Genomic DNA, 19,656 nt, shown 5'->3' with positions numbered 1-19,656 from the left:
GTCGTTCCTGTGCTGGGTGATAGCTGCTGGCCCCATGCTCTAGCCAAGCCGTCGGGGCTCCCTAAGGACTCCGTGGTGAGTGTTGAGTAACAAACTGTGTGTTGCTTTTAAAAAGGCAGTGGCTCTTTTCTATCTTTTGAAAGGTTGGCAGTGTACAAATATACAAAAGCGTAAAATGAGGGACCGGTACTGTGAAAATCTCTGTGCCTATCTTAGTATACAGTTAGAAAGAACTACTGAGCAATTAAAAATGTTAGCATATGGCATCTCCTGTTGAGAAAGCTTCTGTGAAGAGCTATGTTGTGTGGCTAGTGATGTTGGCATGGATCTAGGAAATTTAATTTTGGCCTTTTGTCACAGGGCTTTTGGCCAAATGCAAGAAATTGTTGGGCATGTGTACACATGGTGACTGTGCCCTTCAGCTCTAGTTCCCTCACTTCTGAGACATCCATGACATTCCTTTTTCAAACAAGCTTGTCTCTTGATATCAAGGTTATGAACACCATGGGGGGGGGGTTTCAGGAGGACAAAAAAACCCAAATATTTTGGGGTTTTTCTTTAGGAAGTGAAAGTAAGCAGAATTCTTAGGGATTTGGTTTGGTTGGTTTTGTTTTTGTTTTTGTTTCTTCTTTTTTTCCCTGAGAATGTCATGCTGAGGTATATATATTAACACAACATGAAATAACAGCACATTTTACTGTCTTGAGAGCTTCTGTAGTGTTATGCTAGTAATGCTTGTGTCTAATGTAAAGTTTTTCCATTAGAACAGTAAGTGCATCAGGGATATGCTTATTTAGAAATTATACAGCATTTTAGTTATAATTTCCTAAAAATTCTGCAGGTTTTATGCTCTTTATTTTTCCTGAGTTGGGAATGGGGAAAGGAAATGTGATTTTTCTTAAAAATATCCTTATCCTGGCATTATTTATTGCATTTATGTATGTGTTTAAATATGTTTATGGGTAGTAAAACTGTGAAATAACTGTATCCTACTGTTGCCACAAGAGGGCTGCATTTTCCTAGACTTAGATTTTTTAAAATCCAATTCAACACTGATTTTTTTTCCCCTCAAAGCACTTGAGTATTCAAATGCCTGTGAATATAGAATGTCTGGTAGGATATGTAGCATTCAAGAAGATACTGAAAAGCTGAATGCTGTAAGTAGGTAGAGCAGAATGAATTATTTCCTGTCAGGCAAGGTCATGAACTTTTTTCTGGACCATGCCTGTGACATGTGTTAGGCATATGCAAAATCAGTGTAACTCTACATCTTGGAAATTCAGATACAGTTTTTATGGTGCTCTTCAAGGAGGACTTGATTGCAAATGTTGAAAGTAAGACACTTGTACAGTATTTGCAGTATTCTGAGTATCCATTTCCCTACAGCTCTTGGATCTCCTTTCATTCCTCAGGGATTGTGTTGCAGGTCATGTACAATGCTTTAAAAAGCATTGTGTTTTAGAAATAATGGAAATAAACACTGACTTATATATAAAAAACCCCTCATTTTTACTTTAGTAAGTGAAAAAATTTCAGTTCTCTAGGAAGTTTGATGAGTAATTTGTAATAACATGTTTGCATAGTCCTTTTTTATGTTTCTGCATATTCTGTATGTGACTTTTTATTTGCTGTGTAGAGTAAATCAAGTGCTACTGAGATGAATTGAAGGGTCTCAGTACAAAACCAGTGACACTGATGTGCTTATTTGGTACTGCTCATTAAGTTGTCCTTTGGCATTAGTTATCATCCTGTGTTTTTACAGGTGATGTTTTTTAGCAAACTTTGATAGTAGCAATTACAGAGAAATACATACTTCAAGGGGAAAAATAGTGTTTTCCTGGGTGTGAGATGTTTTCTATTATAAAATGTAATACAATTTTTTTTCAAACTTTTTTTTTTTCTAATTAGAAAACATATAATTTTATTTTGGTATCTCTTTTTCAGCAGTACATACTTTGTGACACAGTGTAGTCTGAAATATTACTTGAAATGTCGTGGCAAAGATCCTACTCATTTTAGAAGCTTTTCTTCCATGTTTTTATTAAAAAGTAAAATGAATACTTAAGGAAAAATCTGTGATTGCTGATTTCTTGGGTTTGGCAGAGGTAAAAAGCCCCTTATCAAGGATCGCATTTCCTCTTCAGCCATTTTATATGGTGTTACTGCCAGGTATTTGTGAAGTGTGCTGAGACCCTAGGAAGACAGGAAGGGACGATGCAGTATGTTCCAAAACTGAGGTTTTGGAAGGCTGGGCCTTTTATGATTCTATACCACATTATGATATAAACTCTACGTGTAAAGAGCTGACATTGATGTATCAAATATTTAGGAATTTCATTTCATGTTGAGATAAGTATGTATTTTTCTTAATTTTCGTACTTTTGTCTGTAATTCTAAATAAATGCAGCAAAGTTAAAGAGTAAAATGGGCTGTTGCTTATCCTTTCTGAACAGGAAATTATCTGGTAAGATATGGATGAAGCTCAGACAGCAGTCCTTTCTGCTCAAAAGATGGATCTTGCAGTTTGTAGATGTGTTAAGCTAAAAGAAAAAAAAAAAAAGCATTTAGATTTACTAGAATTAAGTGATGGGGTTTATACCATCTTTTTAAAAACTAGCTAGCTATTTTGTCTGGAAGCATGACCTTGCAAAGTGCTAAGCAGCTGTTGGAGGTGTTAATTCTGTCATCTCCCACTGGACTGGGAACCTCCATGAGTTGTTTAGTGCACTAAAAAAGGGCCTTAGTGTGTGTTGTTAGAAGGAAATAATGCAGCTACAAGAAATATTCCATTTGTATTAGAGACCATGCTGTCCCTGGGGTGTTGTTGTTTTTTTTTTCTGCTGGTGAAAGTAGAGCATGCTGAGTGTGTTGCCTGCTGTGAGGTACATGACACTAATATTCATCTGTATATGTTGGAAAGTAGCTCTTTGACTCAGTTGTCATAATACAATTTTGTTATGTTTTTAAGGGTTTGGATAGTGCCTGACAAAAAGAGCCCTCATGCTGCAGCGATCTGAAACTCAAACTGGTGTAGGGTGTGTTTGCTTGTATTATTTTGTAGTCTTGTTTTTTGAAAATCAATTACCAGCATTAACTATTCCAGTCCATGATCAGAGATTTGAATGCATAGTAGGAAAACCTGTCACAACTGCTAGTGTTGCACAGCACAGATCTTCATTATTCTTCTTTGATTTTTTCCCACCTTGATTTTCTCCTGTATGCATTTTCTTCATTACTATTTTTTTTTAACTTTTGTTTTTCTAGGTCTGGGTGAATTCAGTCACAGAAATAACTACTGATGACCTGTGTGCAGAAGACAAGGACTCCTCACCATCAGAACTGATATATTCTGTTACTCCACCTAGCAATGGGCACTTGGCTCTGAAGTCTTTTCCAAATGACAGCATCCTTAATTTTACCCAGGCTCAGATAATTGGAGGGCAGCTGGTATTTGTACACAATGGTATGTGTTTTAAAAATACCATCTCTGTTACCAAAATACTGCTCCTATTCAGTATATTCGTGTTTGCAACCCTTTGAAGATCATGTAATGTCACAAAAATCTCAGAACACCAGTTATATGATACAGTATCTCTCAAACTAAACAGAAAAGGGTTTGATGACTATTTAAATGTATGCTCACCAAGAAACCTTCACGTATTAGACACTCTATTCATAGCAGCCTTCTTTCTAAAGGCAGGTTTGCAGTAGGGGAATGTTGCCATGCAGCTTTCAGAAATGTGAAATCCATTTTTTGGACCATTATAATTGAGAATCTGCTGATGCCTTTCTGTCACGCTATACGCATGACATGTTAAGTGCTACATGTAGAGCTACTCATGGACCAACATTCTCTTAGATACCTGCCACAGTGTAGTTGTGTTCCTGAGCAGCTCTGGGCAGTGAAGTTATTATGGTTTGTCTGGATGATGTGCACCTTCCTTTCAGGCTGTGAAGGAATTCAGCTTTAACCATTGAGTCTTTTGTCAGTGGCCAGAGCTAGAGATGGGGTTATTTCTGCTGCTGCTACAGAGAGAAAGTGTGGGCGATAAAAAAAAGGAAATCAGGGCACCTTCGGGCATCTTTGAGTGGCAGTGCTGGGAAGCCGCAGGAATGAACATCCCAGCAGGGCTCCAGCCAGAGGAAGAAGTGGAGCTTTTACAGGGTGAGAACTGCATTTTTTCTGCTCCAGCTCTACTACCATGTTACCTCAGCTGAAACAAGAAAGGAGGTGCTAAAGAGGGAATAAACCAGTTTTGGGAAAGGAAATGGAAGCTCTCTCTTGCCAGCCCTGAGGCAGGCTGGAATTATTTCCAGTGCTCCCTTGGGTGCAGAAGTCACTCTAGATCTGTGTTGTATCTTCCTGAGGCTTGGTGCAGGTTAAAGCACTGTGACTTCAGAACCGCTGTCTTGCAGAGTGCGTATGTGTTCCTGAAATTACTTTATAAGCATCTGTTGGTGAGGTTTGACTATCCTGCTCACATAATTTGGTCAGGAAATGAAAGGTCAAGAGCATGGCAAAAGTGAGCCAAGCTGTTTAAATTGTTTCAAGGGAGACATTGAGATGTAAAAACCTCTGTGGTGTAGGATGGAGGTAGTCTCAGTGTGTGGAAATGAGTTCCAGAAAGGGCAAATGCACATCTGTAGTCTTAGGAAGTGAATCTTGATTAATAAAAGTAAAAACAACAGCACATTTAATTTTCCAGTGAGTGGGAGTGTGGGTTGTGCAGTAAATTTGAAATGTGACATTGCCCAGGTCATGTGTCAACTCTTGCAGCTGCTCTGGCTCTGCCAGTCTGCTCAGCCTCGTGGCTTCCAGTGTTTCAGAAAGTACTTTTGACATTTGCTTCTTTTCCTTTCCCAGTCTGTGATTTTTCTTTCTTCCTACAGCTTGGACTGTGGCTAGAAGTGTATTTGCTACTTTCATCATCTTGCTTCCAGGCTTGTTCTGTGGACTTTCCTTACCTCGTTGCTGTCATCCAGCTTTTTATGCCTGTTCTCTGCTGCTCTGTCTCTTGTCTTCAGTCTTCTAGTGTGTGCTAGATTCTTTGGCACCTCCTTAGATGTAGCCCCACTTCATATTCTGCACAGACTGGCATCTACTCTTTTAAACTTGCTCTATGCCCAGATAGAAGAGAGAAGAGAGAGAAGATGGCTCTTAGAGAGCCAGAAGATGGCTGTTAGAGATGGCCTTAGAGAGGAAGAAGCATATATTCTTGCCTGAGGTAGCTCTTCTGTCTCCTGACTGCTCCTTGTGATACCACAGGTCTTCTGCATCTCTCTGTTCCCTGCTTGTGGCAGGGGGGTTGGAACTGTGTGATCCTTGTGGTTCCTTCCAACCCTGACAGATTCTGATTCTGTTCTTTTTTAGGAGAGGACTTTGTAGTGTTGGCTTAGTGGTTGGACTTGATGATCTTAAAGGTCTCTTCCAACTTACAGGGTTCTGTGATTCCATGATTCTATGTGGCAGTGATGCTCCATCCTCATGGTCTTCTGTACTTCCAGAGAAGGTACTACCATACTTCACCCTTATGCCTCTAACATTAGACCTTATAAAATATTCCCTTCAACTTTGATACAGTCTTGTGAGTTACATTATGCTGCTTATTCTGTGCTGTGAGTTGCAAATCTCTTGTTTTTTTTATGTTTTCCCCTAAAATTTTCTGGTTTATTTCATCTATAATCCCTGATTGTTCTGTAACTATTGTAAATGCAGAACTAGAACATAGCTTTCCTTTTCTGGACTCTTCTTTCAAGGTGAGAATTTCTTCCCTATTCCACCCTCACTTCACTCTGGGGTGCTCCCATCCTGCTTTTGCAGGATGGGGTCTGTCCTTAAAACTTGCCAATATTTTTCTTAGGGCAGTACTGAATTGAACTCTTGCTGCTTCTCAAGTCTTATTGTCTTCTCAGTGAAGTTTTTACAATCCCCTTTCTGGTGTCCTTTTTATAACCTGTGATCAGATATGCCTTTAAAGATTAATGGTGATAAAATAATATGTGCTCCACCCAAGCAGCACTTCAGGATTCAGTTCAGTTCCTGGCTCGGCCAATGACAAGATGTCTGTGCCAGTCAGGCTGTTGACCTGCATTAGCTGAAAAAATGGGTGGGGCTAAGTAAGCTTTTTTCCTGACCTGAGGCAAATAGTAGACTCCTCAATGCCGTTTTAAATGCGCAACTGCTGCACATTTTTGTCAAGAGAAAACATCAGAGAAGAAAAGCTTTTAAAATAAAACAAATATGACCTGATCTTGCGGAGCTGCTTCAGTGCCTGGCTGGATATGAGAGTGTTGCCTAGGGCAGTTGTTAACTGTAATCTTGCAACCCACGTTTGATTCTTCTGATATGTTAATTTATTGTTAGGCAAGGAGTGCTGGTCTTTACATGAAAGTATATGACACCCTGTCACTTTCAGGGTATGTATTCATGGAGCAGTATCTCATGGCTAATTTAAGCAAAACAAGTAGAAGAGCAGTGGTAACTGTTTGCAGTGTTTAATGTTTCAGTTTTTCATTCTGTCTTCCTACCTAATTAAACAATCTGGAGAGCCTCTACTTCAGGCAGTAAGTCAGATCTGAGAGGTTTATTTTTACAGGAATCCACTCAGACTCCTGGAGGTATTTTGCTGCTGCTTGTGCCAAAGTACATACAGGTCCTAAGATTAAAGAAAAAAATGTGCATTTATTATGAGTACACATAACCTATGAAATAGTTTAAGCTGTGACAACATACACTCCTCAGCAGAGCTGAGCCGGAGAAAAGATGCAAAGGAAACAGCCTGGAAGCTGATTCACTAGTCCTTTACATGTAAATCAAATGAAAGAACATTCTTGTTTTCTTCCCAGATTCCTCCTTTGCCAAATGTGTTTGCTTAGATGCTTTGGTCACTCCTAAGACATAAAGGAGCAGGAAATTCTGAGAGTCATTTTCTCCCCAGTCTTAACTTGGTTTTGGCTCCACTGGTGTCAGTGAAGAAATGAAGGAAGGGTCACTCTACTGATTTGCATTGAAGGGTTGTCTGGCCTTCAGTGTAGATAACAGCCAGTAGTTCTTCCCTGAGATGTTCTCTGTATTATTAATGTATTGCATTCTAGTTAAGATGCAAAGGCGCTGATCAAAAATTGCTTCAGGATGACTTTGGATGTATTTCACTTTAGCCAAAAGCAAGAGGAGTCCACTCTATGTTTGTATGTTTTGGATGACAAACAGAATAATACAAGACTAAATTTATGTTTTGTTTTGTTTTCTTTTCTTTTCCTACAGGAGCAATGTCTGGAGGCTTCAACTTTCAGGTAACAGATGGCTTGAACTATGCACCTCGGCAGATTTTTAGTATCACAGCTCAAACACTAGTCATCAGCCTTGAAGTGAACAAAATACTTGGAGTCTTTCCAGGTCTGTTTTTAAAGATTATCATGGTTGTATCCACTTGAAAAAAACTGCACAATATGCAGTTATTTGTCAAGTAGCTTGCTGGCCAAACTATAGAGAACTGTACCTGGGAATATCTATATGCCTGGTTTTTAAAAGAACAGTTATGTTTTCTCAAACAACATATTGTTTTATAGTCATTAGTTTTTTGATAGGCACATATAGTCATGGAAATTGGCAGTGAAATACCTAAGCGCAGTGTTACAGTAACACTGTCTGCCTAAGATGTGAACATTGCTGTTAAGATTTGTTTAAAAGCTCACAATATATGTTTATTATATTCATATAGTTAGGGTTGTCTTAGCTGGTTTTGGTTTTGCCTGGTAAAAGCAGAGTGGCGCTTGTGTCTGTGGGATTTTTGGATATAACGCGTAAGCTTTCCAGATTGTTAATATGCTTTCTTGCTGTTCAAGCTGAGTTGTGGAGAGCAGCACAGACTCACTGATGAATCAGGACTGAAAAGTTTGATTTGTATTTGTGCATTTGGAACGAGTTGGATCAGCAGCTGAATATTTTTTTAATTAAATCCTACTCCTGCAGGAGCTGATGTGTTAAGAGAGTCTCACCAGAGCCATTTACTGTGTTGCATTGGCAAGGGTAATCCCTCATTAAGTTAGCAATCGAACATTAATTGCAGGATTAAAGGAGAAGTTGAGATAAGTCTTCTCTCAGCAATGTCTTGCATCACGCTTTTGTTGGTGCTGCCTTCTTTTTGCCCTGAACATGATCTCTACAGCCAGAGAGATAGTGAGAACTGGTAAAGCTGTATGTATATTAGTCTGTACCCTGATTTATTAATTTGATAGGGAGGAGGAACACTTCAGTTTCTTAAACTTCCTGAATATAAGTTGCACAAACAAAAGCTTGCAACAAAAGCCACTTAAACACAGGCAACAAAAAATGAGATTGTAGCAGCATGATCTGCTAATTCAGTTGATATAAATGGGATTCACATAAATCTGCTTACAAAGCTTATTAATCTGTGATTTTGGTGTGTAAGGTTGCCTTAGGCACAAGGGTTTACAGGAATTCTTTCTTAAGCCAAAAATAATTGTAAGAAAAGTATGCCTGATACTTCTATAGAAGGCAAAGTCTCTAGACTGTCTATCGGTTCTCCAGTTGGCAAAATACAGTATTTCCTTCAGCACTGCAAGCTATCTTCACCTAAACCTACAGTTTTTCTTGAATTATCGCTTACTTTGGATTATCAAAGTTCCTTTTTAGTGTTAAAAAGTATTACTAGCTTTTTCACTCGTCGTCTTTATGATACTTTAGAGATGTTCTGTAGCTGTATGGGTTTCAGCTGTACTACTCATCATGAAATGACAGCAAAGATGGTGACAAGTGGTTAATACACATAAAAGCAATAGCCAGTGTCCTGTTATATTTCACAGCACTGCAGGAAAACTTGATTTTGAGACTACTTGAAGAATCTTCTCTCTAGGGAAGTAGAAGTTGAATATATCTTGAAGAATTTGTCATGTCTTCATGACTGGACATAAACAATTCTCTCAAACATATTGTGCAGTTTTGTAAGAGCATGTACTGCTGTCTTCTTTTGTGTTGGATATACCACATTTGTTTATACAATTTATGGATTTTTTTCTGTTCAACAGAACTTTTTTTATTCCGTGCGGTCAGTAGACTGACTACTAGAAATGGGAATTTTTTCGTACATAGGGTAGATACATACAATGTGAGGATTTGCTCTCTTCAGGGAATCAGTTGCTCTAAGAAGGAATCAGCTGAGTTGCTCTTTGAGAAGTAGGCACAGCCTGACTTGTAAGTATTTGGACGCAGAGCTGTCTAAGCAGTCAGTAGAGGAGATCATTTGTAACTGTTTAGCAGCGATAGGCAGAATGCTCATGCCAGAGCACTTTCCAAATCTTAATTGTGGGCATTAAAAATGTATACCGAAATTATTAGGTACAGATGATGGCCTTATGCTGTTGCATTCTGCTTTTATGGATTACCTTGGCCCGAGTCTACATTATGCTTCCTTGCTGTGTGTCTTCCTCTACTATCTCTGTTTCTTTCCCCTGTGTTTGGGGGGGGTTGGTTTTGCAACCTCTCTGCTCCCATGTTAGGGACAAGCAGGTGGTGTTATCACTTCCCTTTCCTTCACCCTGTCTGTTGGCTGGCAGATAACCTTCCTCTTCCTGTTGAGGTGTCAGACCAGAGCAGAACTACTGCAGGTGCTGGAAAAGTTTCTCAAGTCTCAGGACAGCAGTGTGTGAAGGAGAAGGTTATGTCTGGGGGAGGATCCCATTTTACAGGAAGGCGTGAGAAGCTTTATTTTCAGTGCCTCGAGACTGTGTTTCAGCCTGTGCTGAGCAGTGAGTGAGATCAGGTATTTTAGGAACAAATGAGGGCTTTGTGGCACACATTCTTTGTCCCTGTGTCCCTGCACTGTGATGGTGGTGACGTGATAACCTGATGGTGTGGTTATGAAAAGCTGGAGCAGTAACTTCCATCACTACAGGGTGACCATGTTGGAAAATAATTCTGTATTACTCTGTTAAGGCGATGAGGCCTGATCTGCCTAAGTAGGAGGTTATTGAGAAATAAATGTGCAGATATACATGGTCTGATTAACTGCTGCTCTTAACTGTACATTCCTGACCACGTCTGCTGTACACATAGCAGAAGGTCATCCTTCCCTCTCTGCCTGCACACAAAAAAGGGAAAAGAAGAGAGAAGAAGAGAAGGGAGTCTCCTTGAATTAGATGTCAGGGACTATATCGCTTTTCAAATCATAGAATCATAGAATCACAGAACGTCTGGGCTGGAAGGGACCTCCAAAGGTCATCTAGTCCAACCTCCCTGCCATAAGCAGGGACATCTCCAACTAGATCAAGCTACTCAGAGCTTTATCCAGCCTGATCTTGAATGTCCCCAGGGATGTGGCCTCCACCACCTCTCTGGGCAACCTGTTCCAGTGGTCTGTGACACTCATATCGAAGAACTTCTTCCTAATGTCTGACCTAAATCTACCCTTTTCTAGTTTAAATTCATTACCCCTTGTCCTCGTCCACTACTTTTCAAAGCAGTATGGACACAGAGAGGCATGGGAAGGTAAAAAGGGGAAAATGGGCAGAGCCAGAACATCTGATTTCATTATAACAAGTCTGTTTCAAAGTCAATATGATTTGAACCAGGGCACAACTACATGTAAACAGGGAGAACCTTGATGTTACTAATGGCTTGCTAAAAATTCTCATTTTTCAGTTTGCTTGCCATATTTTTTCACATAAATGTTATAGCAGGAACATGTTATTTTGTGTTATTCTTGTCTAAACATTATGCTTTATTAAAGATGGTTTGATAATTCAGACTTCAGGGATATATGCTGCAAGTATTTGAAATTACGTATTGATACCTATAAAACCTTATTGCTCAAGGAAGAAAAGAAAATGTAAAAGTAGAGGCAGAAGTGGGGGCAGGGGAAATAGGATAATGGGAATCTCTTGCTCCTCTGACAGTGTCATTAAACATGAGACTTAGTTTGCTGAGTGTGTACCAAGAAGCAGTGCATAAAAAAAAAGCCAAATAAAACTACTTTTTTTTCTTTTAGCAAATTACTAGGTTTGGTTTTGTCACAGTTATGTCAAAAATTGTCTTGGTTTGACTAAATGCCAAACAGCTCTTTATAATCTTTATAATATTTAAGCCAGAAGGTACTGGTTAGTGTGCTGCTATGTATTTAAAAAGATTTTGTTGCCTCTCAGTCTCCGTTTGTCTAAACAATACATTATTATTTCTTTTGTGTGTTGTCCTTCCTGATTTGCTTAATTCAGTATTTATTTTTTAATTTCATTTAATGAAAGTATTTTTTTTTCATATTGATAAAGTGTGGTTCAAGCTTCTGGTAATAGTCAATGTTTGATTTGTGTGTTCACTAGAAACTTCACTGTGTTGAGGCTTCTCCCTGCCAAGTCGCCCTGCCTCCTGTGGGCAGCTGGGATTACCAAACACGTTACCAATAGTGACTTCAGCTGGGGTTTGAATTCAGTTCTGGATATGTAATGTAGGAGCAGGGCTTCATACACATGCACTGTTCCCTACTTGGGGTTGTTTTTGCAGAAGCTAGTATTTAGAGATTACATGTGCTGAAGGGAACTGCAGTTTTTTCATTTGTAAAACAAAGGTACTTCTTACTGATGGGCTTTTTGATTGAAAAAGATGTGGAAGAGTTGTAACAAGAAAGTAACTAGAAAAACAGTAAACTTGCTGATCTAATAAAATGCTGTTAAAATACTGAGCATAATATTTAGGTGAGAGGCTGAGTTGTGCATACAAAACTCACAGTTGGGAAAAATTGCTGTTGCAAATCTATGTTACTTACAATTGACATTTTTTAGGTTCCAGGAAACCTATTTCGCCGCATAATCTGAAAGCTGTAACCAGTGATGTGACCAATGCACGAAACAGAACTGTAACTTTTTTGATTGTAACTTCCCCAAAACTTGGAAGGCTGATAAGAATACATTCTGATAATACCACTCAGGAAATCATCAGTTTTACACAGTCTATGGTAAGCATTTATAATGACTAGTTTAGTGGTAGATTGTTACTTCAAAAGGCATCTCAGTTGCTTTTTGTTTGTCTGATCCATTTTTATCTGTGAAGTAACCAGGCATATGTGACCCATCAGTGCAATCACCCAGATTTGCTATGTCATTAAATATCTGGCATCTAGTAATGAATGCAAGAGGAGCCTTTGTTCCCCTCTTCTTGGATACTAGCAGGGTCTTGGCAATTTCCACTGTTTTGCTTGTAACATTATTTTTCAAGAAGAGCTATTCTGGTGCCATTAACCAGCGGGACAAGGTTGGAAGCCTTTAGTTTTTGGCAGAAGAAGTAGCCTTTTGCTCTGTGAAAAGTCCAAGTATCAGATTCATTTCAGCTGTACATAGTCCTCATGGGTGTCCCCAAGAGGACTTTTATTGACTTGATTGCCTGTGATATTAAGTGTTTAAAGAACCTTAACTGTGATACAGAGTCTCATGCTTAAGTGGCTAAAACGTGGCAGCTCATGTAAGTGGGTGGAAAACATAATTATGCAACTGAAAAGTAATAACTTATGTCTGTGTGCAGAATTTGAAGATAATTGTGTGCTCTCTGTGCAGTTAAGTTATTCTCAGAAAATCTAAATCACGGGGGTAAAAGGAGCTCAGTCTTCTGACTTTGATGGAGGAAAAAATAAGAGATAATGTGATCTTAATCTGTGTTGACAGATTTTAAAAGTGTCTGCTTTATTTGGTATATGAAGGAATGAGAAAATCTGTAGGCCAGAAATTGAGACTTGACCAATATTATCTGGAAGAAAAGTTGAAATTAGTTGTCATCAGACTTGGAAAGAACCTGGTCAAGGACTGTGTTGGAGAGAATCTCCACTTAGACTTTATAAATCAGGATGAACACAGAATGTTTCTCTTAAAACTATGTTCTAATCCCATTATGTTATTTGTCTTATTGAAATAGTGGCTGAGTTTTGTCTTACATTGTGAGGGAGTTGAACAATATAATGACAATATTCCCTTCTCTTCCTAAAATGTGTGATTTTTATGAGCATTAGGTGAAAGAGTTAAGTACACAAAACTTAACTCTTCAGACACAAAATCTTTCAGCTAATCTTTTGAAGTTCCATTCCTTTTGTCTGTGGATATGATCTTTAGGTATGTTTATCAGATACTGCCATGTCAGAATGTGTCACTTGCTCTCTGTAGCTTTAGTTCCTATTAGTGCATGGCTAGCTTTGCTTTGAACCTTCTAAATTGAGGTATTTGTACTGAGCATTCTCACTTTGAAGAGGGAGAGCCAAGTGGCTTATTGTAGGTACAATTAAAGTATCCTAAGCAGCTTGCTTAGGATTCTGGTAGGGGATGAAGTATAAGGGGGACAAAAGAGATCCTAAATAAAGTATCTAGCATGTTGTAGCTACATGGTTAAATACCAGTGAGAAAATGACATTGATATTACAAACATTCTGTATTCTCCATGTAATGTAGAATAAGACATTAATTTTCTGTTTGATAATAATAACCTTGTAAACCTGATTAGAATTGAAAATATTTTATATTAGGTTAGTCCTTTTGGGTGTTCATTGACTTCATTCTGTACTGTGGAACCTGAAATTTCAGTTCTGAAAAGTACTATGCAGCTAGCTTATAAAAGGAGTTAGCACTTTTGCTGTGGTGCTGAACTCTTCCCTGTGCCCTGTGGTTTATTGCTTTGTTGACAAAGAAGAATAACCATAGTTGAAGTCACAACTGCATTCCATGGACAGTTGGGCAGCCAATATAAGAAAATTAATTGTACATTAAACACACTTGAATAACACAGTAGTTTTTGACATTATATTTGTTTTTTTTTCTCTGCCAGTACTTTCTATGGTATCTTAGAAGTATTTTCATCTTGCAGTAAGCCACAGATTCTTCATGATATTTAAAGTAATTAGAGAACACAGAAATTATGATAAATTCTGTTCTTCTCTTAGGATAATAGCATGGGCTTGCAACTTAAAAAAAAAAAAAAAACAAAAACAAAAACCCAAGCCCAAAACAATTAAGACTGATACTAAACAATGCTCAATTTACAGGATGTGTACCATTTCTGTTCTTAGTAGAAAAATTTGCTTTCTCCAACTTGAAGTCCTAGAGGCATGCTTTGGAAAGTTATCCTAAACAAATATATCCTACTGATATTGATTTTGTTTGTTGTGTTCTAGAAGAGCCATTAAGAGTTAAGTCAGTATAGAGAAAGCATAAACATAGAGATGCACATACACGATTTTATCACATCAATCTGAAATATTTTAGACAATAAGAAGGGATGGTTTTGAGGCTGCTGAGAAAACTGACCCTGAACACCCTGTTTCCCTAGTGGTCTCAGTGGGGGCTGTTGCAGTGGTTTCAGGATTACCTCTCCCTCTAGTACCAGCTCAGATTCTGTACTGCTGAAGTGTTTCATCTCCGATTGCAGCAGGGGTATTTTTGGGTTTTTTTTTCACACCTTTCAAGCATACATGATAGGAATGTGTACTAATGAGTTCCTTCAGGGTGTTTACAAGCTGTGCAGAGTACAAAACAAATAGTAAAGTTAGAAACAGCACCATCTCAGACAGGGATCTCTCTGGCAATTATAAACTAGCACATGCAAGCCAAGTCAGTAGCTGCCTGAGAAGTTGCCAAGGATTTAATAGGTATGTCTGTCTTCTCTTCAGGTCAGTGAGTGAATTATCAGGCAGGCCAAATGCTGAACTACTGAATGAGATTTAATAAGTGTTCTAGTCTTGCAGTTGTTAGGAATCTGACTGCAGTTTCAAAGTATTATGTATTGATCTTGAAGTTTGAATGTCGTTCAAACTGAAGAGAACCCTAGTCTGAAAATACTGCCTTTTGCTTTGGAGCCTGAAGAGATGAAAGATGGTATCTTGTAGAAATACATGTTTCTCTGAAGATTTACTGCAGTACCTTGCAGTACTTCGAAGCTTAAATCCTCACAGTGGGACTGACAGGACTCTCTTGAGAATGATGATCTGCCAGGTCAGTGAAGGCAGGTATAGGACACACCAAGTTCCTTCCTGTCTCTTAGGAATCCCCTTTTTGCTATGATTTAGAAATTTTCCATTAAGAAATTCCATCCACTTTTCAGTTATAAACAAGAGTATATTTCAGTGGTCATTACACCTTCTTCTGGTTTCTGTAGTTTCTTACCACGATTCTTTTGCTGTTCACCATGAAATACCTGCATCAAAGTCCTTTTCAAGCCTCCAGTTTTTCATATGCTTTTTCAGGACAATGAGCTAGCCCTGCCTGGTGTCCTTATGAAGAGAATATGCTAGACCTGTGGTACTCCAGTTGACTAAAGATACATACAAACTGAGCTTCTGTTCACTGTCACTGTTCCTAGTCTGAGATAAGTTTCTCAACCTTTTATATCTGTGTTCTTCACATAAGGCCTTTACTAATAACATTTCACCTGCCTTCGAGTAAGCTTGGCCAGTAACACAGAGTCTATCTTAAAGAGAAAAGGAAATGCAAGATAATATCAAGGTAACTTATATACAGCCTGGATCCATGAGGCAAGGCTGATGGTATGGAATTTAACAAGGGCAAGGGCCATGTCCTGCAGTTGAGTTGCAACAACCCCAGGCAATGCTCCAGGCTTGAGGAGAGTGGCTGGAAAGTGCCTGATGGGAGGCCCGGTCAACAGCCAGCTGAAGATGAGCCAGCAGTGTGCCCAGGTGGCCAAGAAAGCCAACAGCATCCTGGCTGATGTCAGAAATAGTGTGCTCAGCAGTACTGTGGAAGGGATAGTCCCCTTTTACTTGCCACTGGTGAGGCTGTACCCTGAATGCTGTGTTCAGTTTTGGGCCCCTCCCTACAAGAGGGACATTGAGGGGCTGCGGTGTGTCCAAAGAAGGGCAAGGAAGATGGTGAAGGGTCTAGAGCACAAGTCTAGGAGGAGTGGCTGAGGGATCTGGGCTTGTTTAGCCTAGAGAAAAGGAAGTGAGATTTTCTTCTCGCTGCAAGTACCTGAAAGGAGGTTGTATCGCGGTGGGGGGTTGGTCTCTTTTCTGAAGGAACAAGCACTAAGACAAGAGGAAATGGACTCAAGTTACACCAGGGGAGGTTTAGGTTAGATATTAGGAAAAAATTATTCCCTGAAAGGATGATCAAACACTAGAACAGGCTGCCCAGGGAAGTGATGGAGTCACCATCCCTGGAGGTATTTAAAAGACATACGAATGTGGTGCTGAGGGGCATAGCCTAGTGGTGATCTGGCTGTGCTGGTCTAACGGTTGGACTTGATGGTCTTAAAGGTCTTTTCCAACCAAAGAGATTCTGTGATTCTGTGTACACTGTGCATGGACTAAGGTACAAAGGCCTTTTCCTTTTATTTTGTCTCCTTGTACTTCAGTGTTTAAAATCGTTCTCCTCTTATACCTGTGACTTTTCTTTACCTGAAACAGGTGGATGAAGGTGTGATCATGTATGAACACTTACAAGCTGAGCCAGCTGGCTGGAGTGCAGAAGATTTCTTTACATTTACTGTCTCCTCTCCACCATCAGCTCTGGACCTCCAGAAGTTCCATATTGTCATTTCGTATGAAATTACCAGACATGATCAGAACAGTTGTCTTTTGGCAAATACAGGTAAAGACACCAAACTGTTTTGGCTCCAAATTATTTTGGGTCTGTCAGGTTTCCAGTGAACACATGTGAAATCCTTTTTCACACATTTTTACACATTTAGACTTCAGTAACAAGTAACCAGGATGCTTTTGTCACAGAGTGTAGTGGCTTGGAAAACTGCATCACAGAGTCTTTCAAAATGAAGTTTACTGCCTATGTTTGATGTTTCCTACTGCTGTAGTGGGTATTCTTCATTTTGCTATAATGGTAGGTAAAAACACTGTCAGAAGCTTTGAGATACTGATATTTCTCTAATCTTAATGTATGCATCAATAGAAAATCTTGTATCTTATATGTGACTGCATTTTAAAAATAGTGGCAGTATATTTTTAGCCATGACATAAGGAAGGCAAGGATACCATAAAAGAGAAGCTTTTCTGAGCATCATCAGTATTTGATATCTTAATTTCTGAAACATTGCAACTATAAAATAGTCAATTTCTAAGAATCTTTTTTCCTTTCTACTAGGTGCCATAGTCCAGGAAGGAGGTAGAGTATTAATCAACAAAACAAATTTAGATGCTTCAAATCTGTTGATCAAGCTACCTGAGGCACAGCGCTCCATGTATGAAGTCTGGTATCAGGTTGTATCTTTACCTCAGCATGGCATGATTATTGTTGGAGAAAGAAATGTTACCAAAGAAAAACCTCACTTCTCCCAGTACATACTGGACAAATTTGGAATTGTGTATGTACATGATAATTCTGAATCGCTTAATGACAATTTCACTTTTGCTGTTTGGTTAAACCTAAAGAGCAAGTCTACAAGAAAGCCACATAGTGAAGTTTTAGAGGAGATGTTTAATATAACTGTTGTTCCAGTGAATGACCAAGTTCCAGAATTTAAGACAAAAAGGCTGCACTTGAAAATCCTTCAGGGAGATGTGTCAGTGCTGGGGTCAGAGAATCTGAAAGTTGAAGACCTAGATAATGCCCCAGCTGAGCTCAGATACACCATTGTTAGCAACCCCAATAATGGTTACTTAGCAATGAAAAGCAATCTCAGTGTCTCTATAAAGGATTTCACACAAGCTGATGTTGACAGTGGTAAAGTTTGGTTTGTACAGGATGGAAGTGCATCTTCTGGGGTGTTTTATTTCAGTGTGACTGATGGTAAACACCCCCCTTTATACAAACTATTCAGTCTTGAAGTCATACCAGTCACTCTTGTGTTGGTCAATCTTACCAATGTTGCACTTCCACAGGGCCAGACATCTGTCACTATTACTAACATGCAACTGTCAGCTGTGACAAATGGAAAAAGCACTAATATCATGTATGAAATAACTCAGCCACTCAAGTATGGACACTTGATGGTCAGAAATGAGCAGGTTACTAAATTTGAGCAGGAAGATTTGTACTCAGGAAGGCTGTCTTACCACCTGACAGATCTCGCTGCATCCAAAGAGGTAGTGGAGTTTATGCTTTTCACTGCAGAAGGCAATCTAACAGGGCAAGTGTTGAACATCACAGTGAAGCCTTTAGTACAAGTTGTACCTGACATGCAGATTTCAAATGGAGCAGCTTATGAATTCAGAAGCAGTGACCTGGATGCCTCTGAGCTAGCTAATTTAACAAATAGTAATCCTAGATTTGAAGTGATAGTGCCCCCATCTCATGGAAGGATTGTAAAGAAAAGGTTTGTGAATGATGCAGTGCTTGAAGATGCTCAGACATTCACCCAGGCTGACATTGATAGCGGTGTTGTGCTTCTAGACATAGACACGAATATGACAGGCATTGATCTGCTAAACGACTCCTTCACATTTATACTCAGGGCGGATGCTGTGCAGCCTGCTGTCGGCTGTTTTCAGTATTCCATTGTGCCATACAGCCCTCCTCCTGTGCAAGGTTTTACAAGCAAAGTGCCTTCCACAACCAGCGCGACCACTTTAAAGATTCATGCTACCTCAAAGGATGAGGCACTAGCCTCATCTCAAAATGAAGACCTTAAAGTAGCACGACAGAGGACGGAACCGACCATGTGGCCTGGGCAGAATCACTGGGGAGACCTGCACGAGGAAGGTCCATTGCTAAATCTGGCAATGGGAACAAGTGGACCTGTGAGAACTAAGACCACAATCCAGGTTAATGCCAGGAGTCCCCGAGAGCAGGCAGGTGAAAACAGCAACCCATGGTATGTCGTTATCCCCCTGGTCCTAGTGTCTGTGCTACTCATTGTTGCTGTTATTTCTGTGTGCATTTTGCTGATGTGTCAGAAGAGAGGGAAGACAAAAGCACTTGTCAGGAGTCAAACGGACACAGTCCTCAGCAGTCCAGATCGATGCCTGGAGCGGAGCTTGGCTGTGCCCAGCGTTACAGTGACTCCTCTCCACAAGGGTGCCGAGAGGAGCACGGCCTCAACGTTCACGGCTGCAAGACATGAACAGCTGCTTCCAGCAGTGGTTTCTCCAACTGTACAACAGTCTCTGCAAAACAGCTGGTTAAACCTCGATCCTGAAATGATCCAGTATTGTCGAAAAACAAACCCAACTTTGAAGCACAATCAATACTGGGTGTAGTTATGGCCAGTTTTGGTCATGCTAATTGATGTAGCCTGGAAAAGAGAGTGCGTGTTGCTGACGTATAATTTGTTCTTTATTACACTTTTTTATAGGTGAAATGGCTCACCATTTGGTAGATGAAGTACAAGTACCGTGAAATAATAATAATAAAAATCTGATTATGGTGGCAATAAAGTAAGATTTCCAGTTAGTGCTTCAGCAAAATTCTCACTTAATTTAGTGCAGAATTCAGCCCCATAGATTTTGCATATTTGCAATATGCAATATTTTCTGTTTCCTGTGACAGGTAAAATTGAATGTTCTGTCATGGATTACGTGTTTTTAATGTAACTACTTTTTTTGAAGAACCAAGTTTCCTATAAAGGTCCTGAACCACGACTTCTGTTTGAAGAGCTCTCAACTGTTTCTGTAAGTAAATGCCAAGGTACTAATCTCAGTAATGCCATTCTGGCCTCATGGCTGTTCATGGCCAGTAGTACAGAAACAAAGCTGTGATCAT

General features: G+C 39.5%; 1 protein-coding gene across 1 annotated transcript in view; it reads left to right on the top strand.

The window, feature by feature from the left end:
- LOC103780381 (chondroitin sulfate proteoglycan 4-like) overlaps positions 1-19,154 on the top strand; it is a gene marked incomplete at its 5' end in the record, with an annotated part of 28,034 nt that extends 8,880 nt beyond the window's left edge. Inside the window, 5 exons of the mRNA XM_008948090.1 lie at positions 3,265-3,463; positions 7,265-7,396; positions 11,794-11,966; positions 16,410-16,593; positions 17,101-19,154. Coding sequence (XP_008946338.1) covers positions 3,265-3,463; positions 7,265-7,396; positions 11,794-11,966; positions 16,410-16,593; positions 17,101-19,154 — 2,742 coding nt within the window. The remainder of the gene's footprint in view (positions 1-3,264; positions 3,464-7,264; positions 7,397-11,793; positions 11,967-16,409; positions 16,594-17,100) is intronic.
- Positions 19,155-19,656: the final 502 nt, after the last annotated feature.

The sequence above is a fragment of the Merops nubicus genome, unplaced genomic scaffold, assembly GCF_000691845.1.
Source record: "Merops nubicus isolate BGI_N331 unplaced genomic scaffold, ASM69184v1 scaffold14660, whole genome shotgun sequence".
NCBI classification, from domain to species: domain Eukaryota; kingdom Metazoa; phylum Chordata; class Aves; order Coraciiformes; family Meropidae; genus Merops; species Merops nubicus.
Note: the sequence above shows the minus strand (reverse complement) of the source record. Positions and strands in the feature narration are given on the sequence as shown.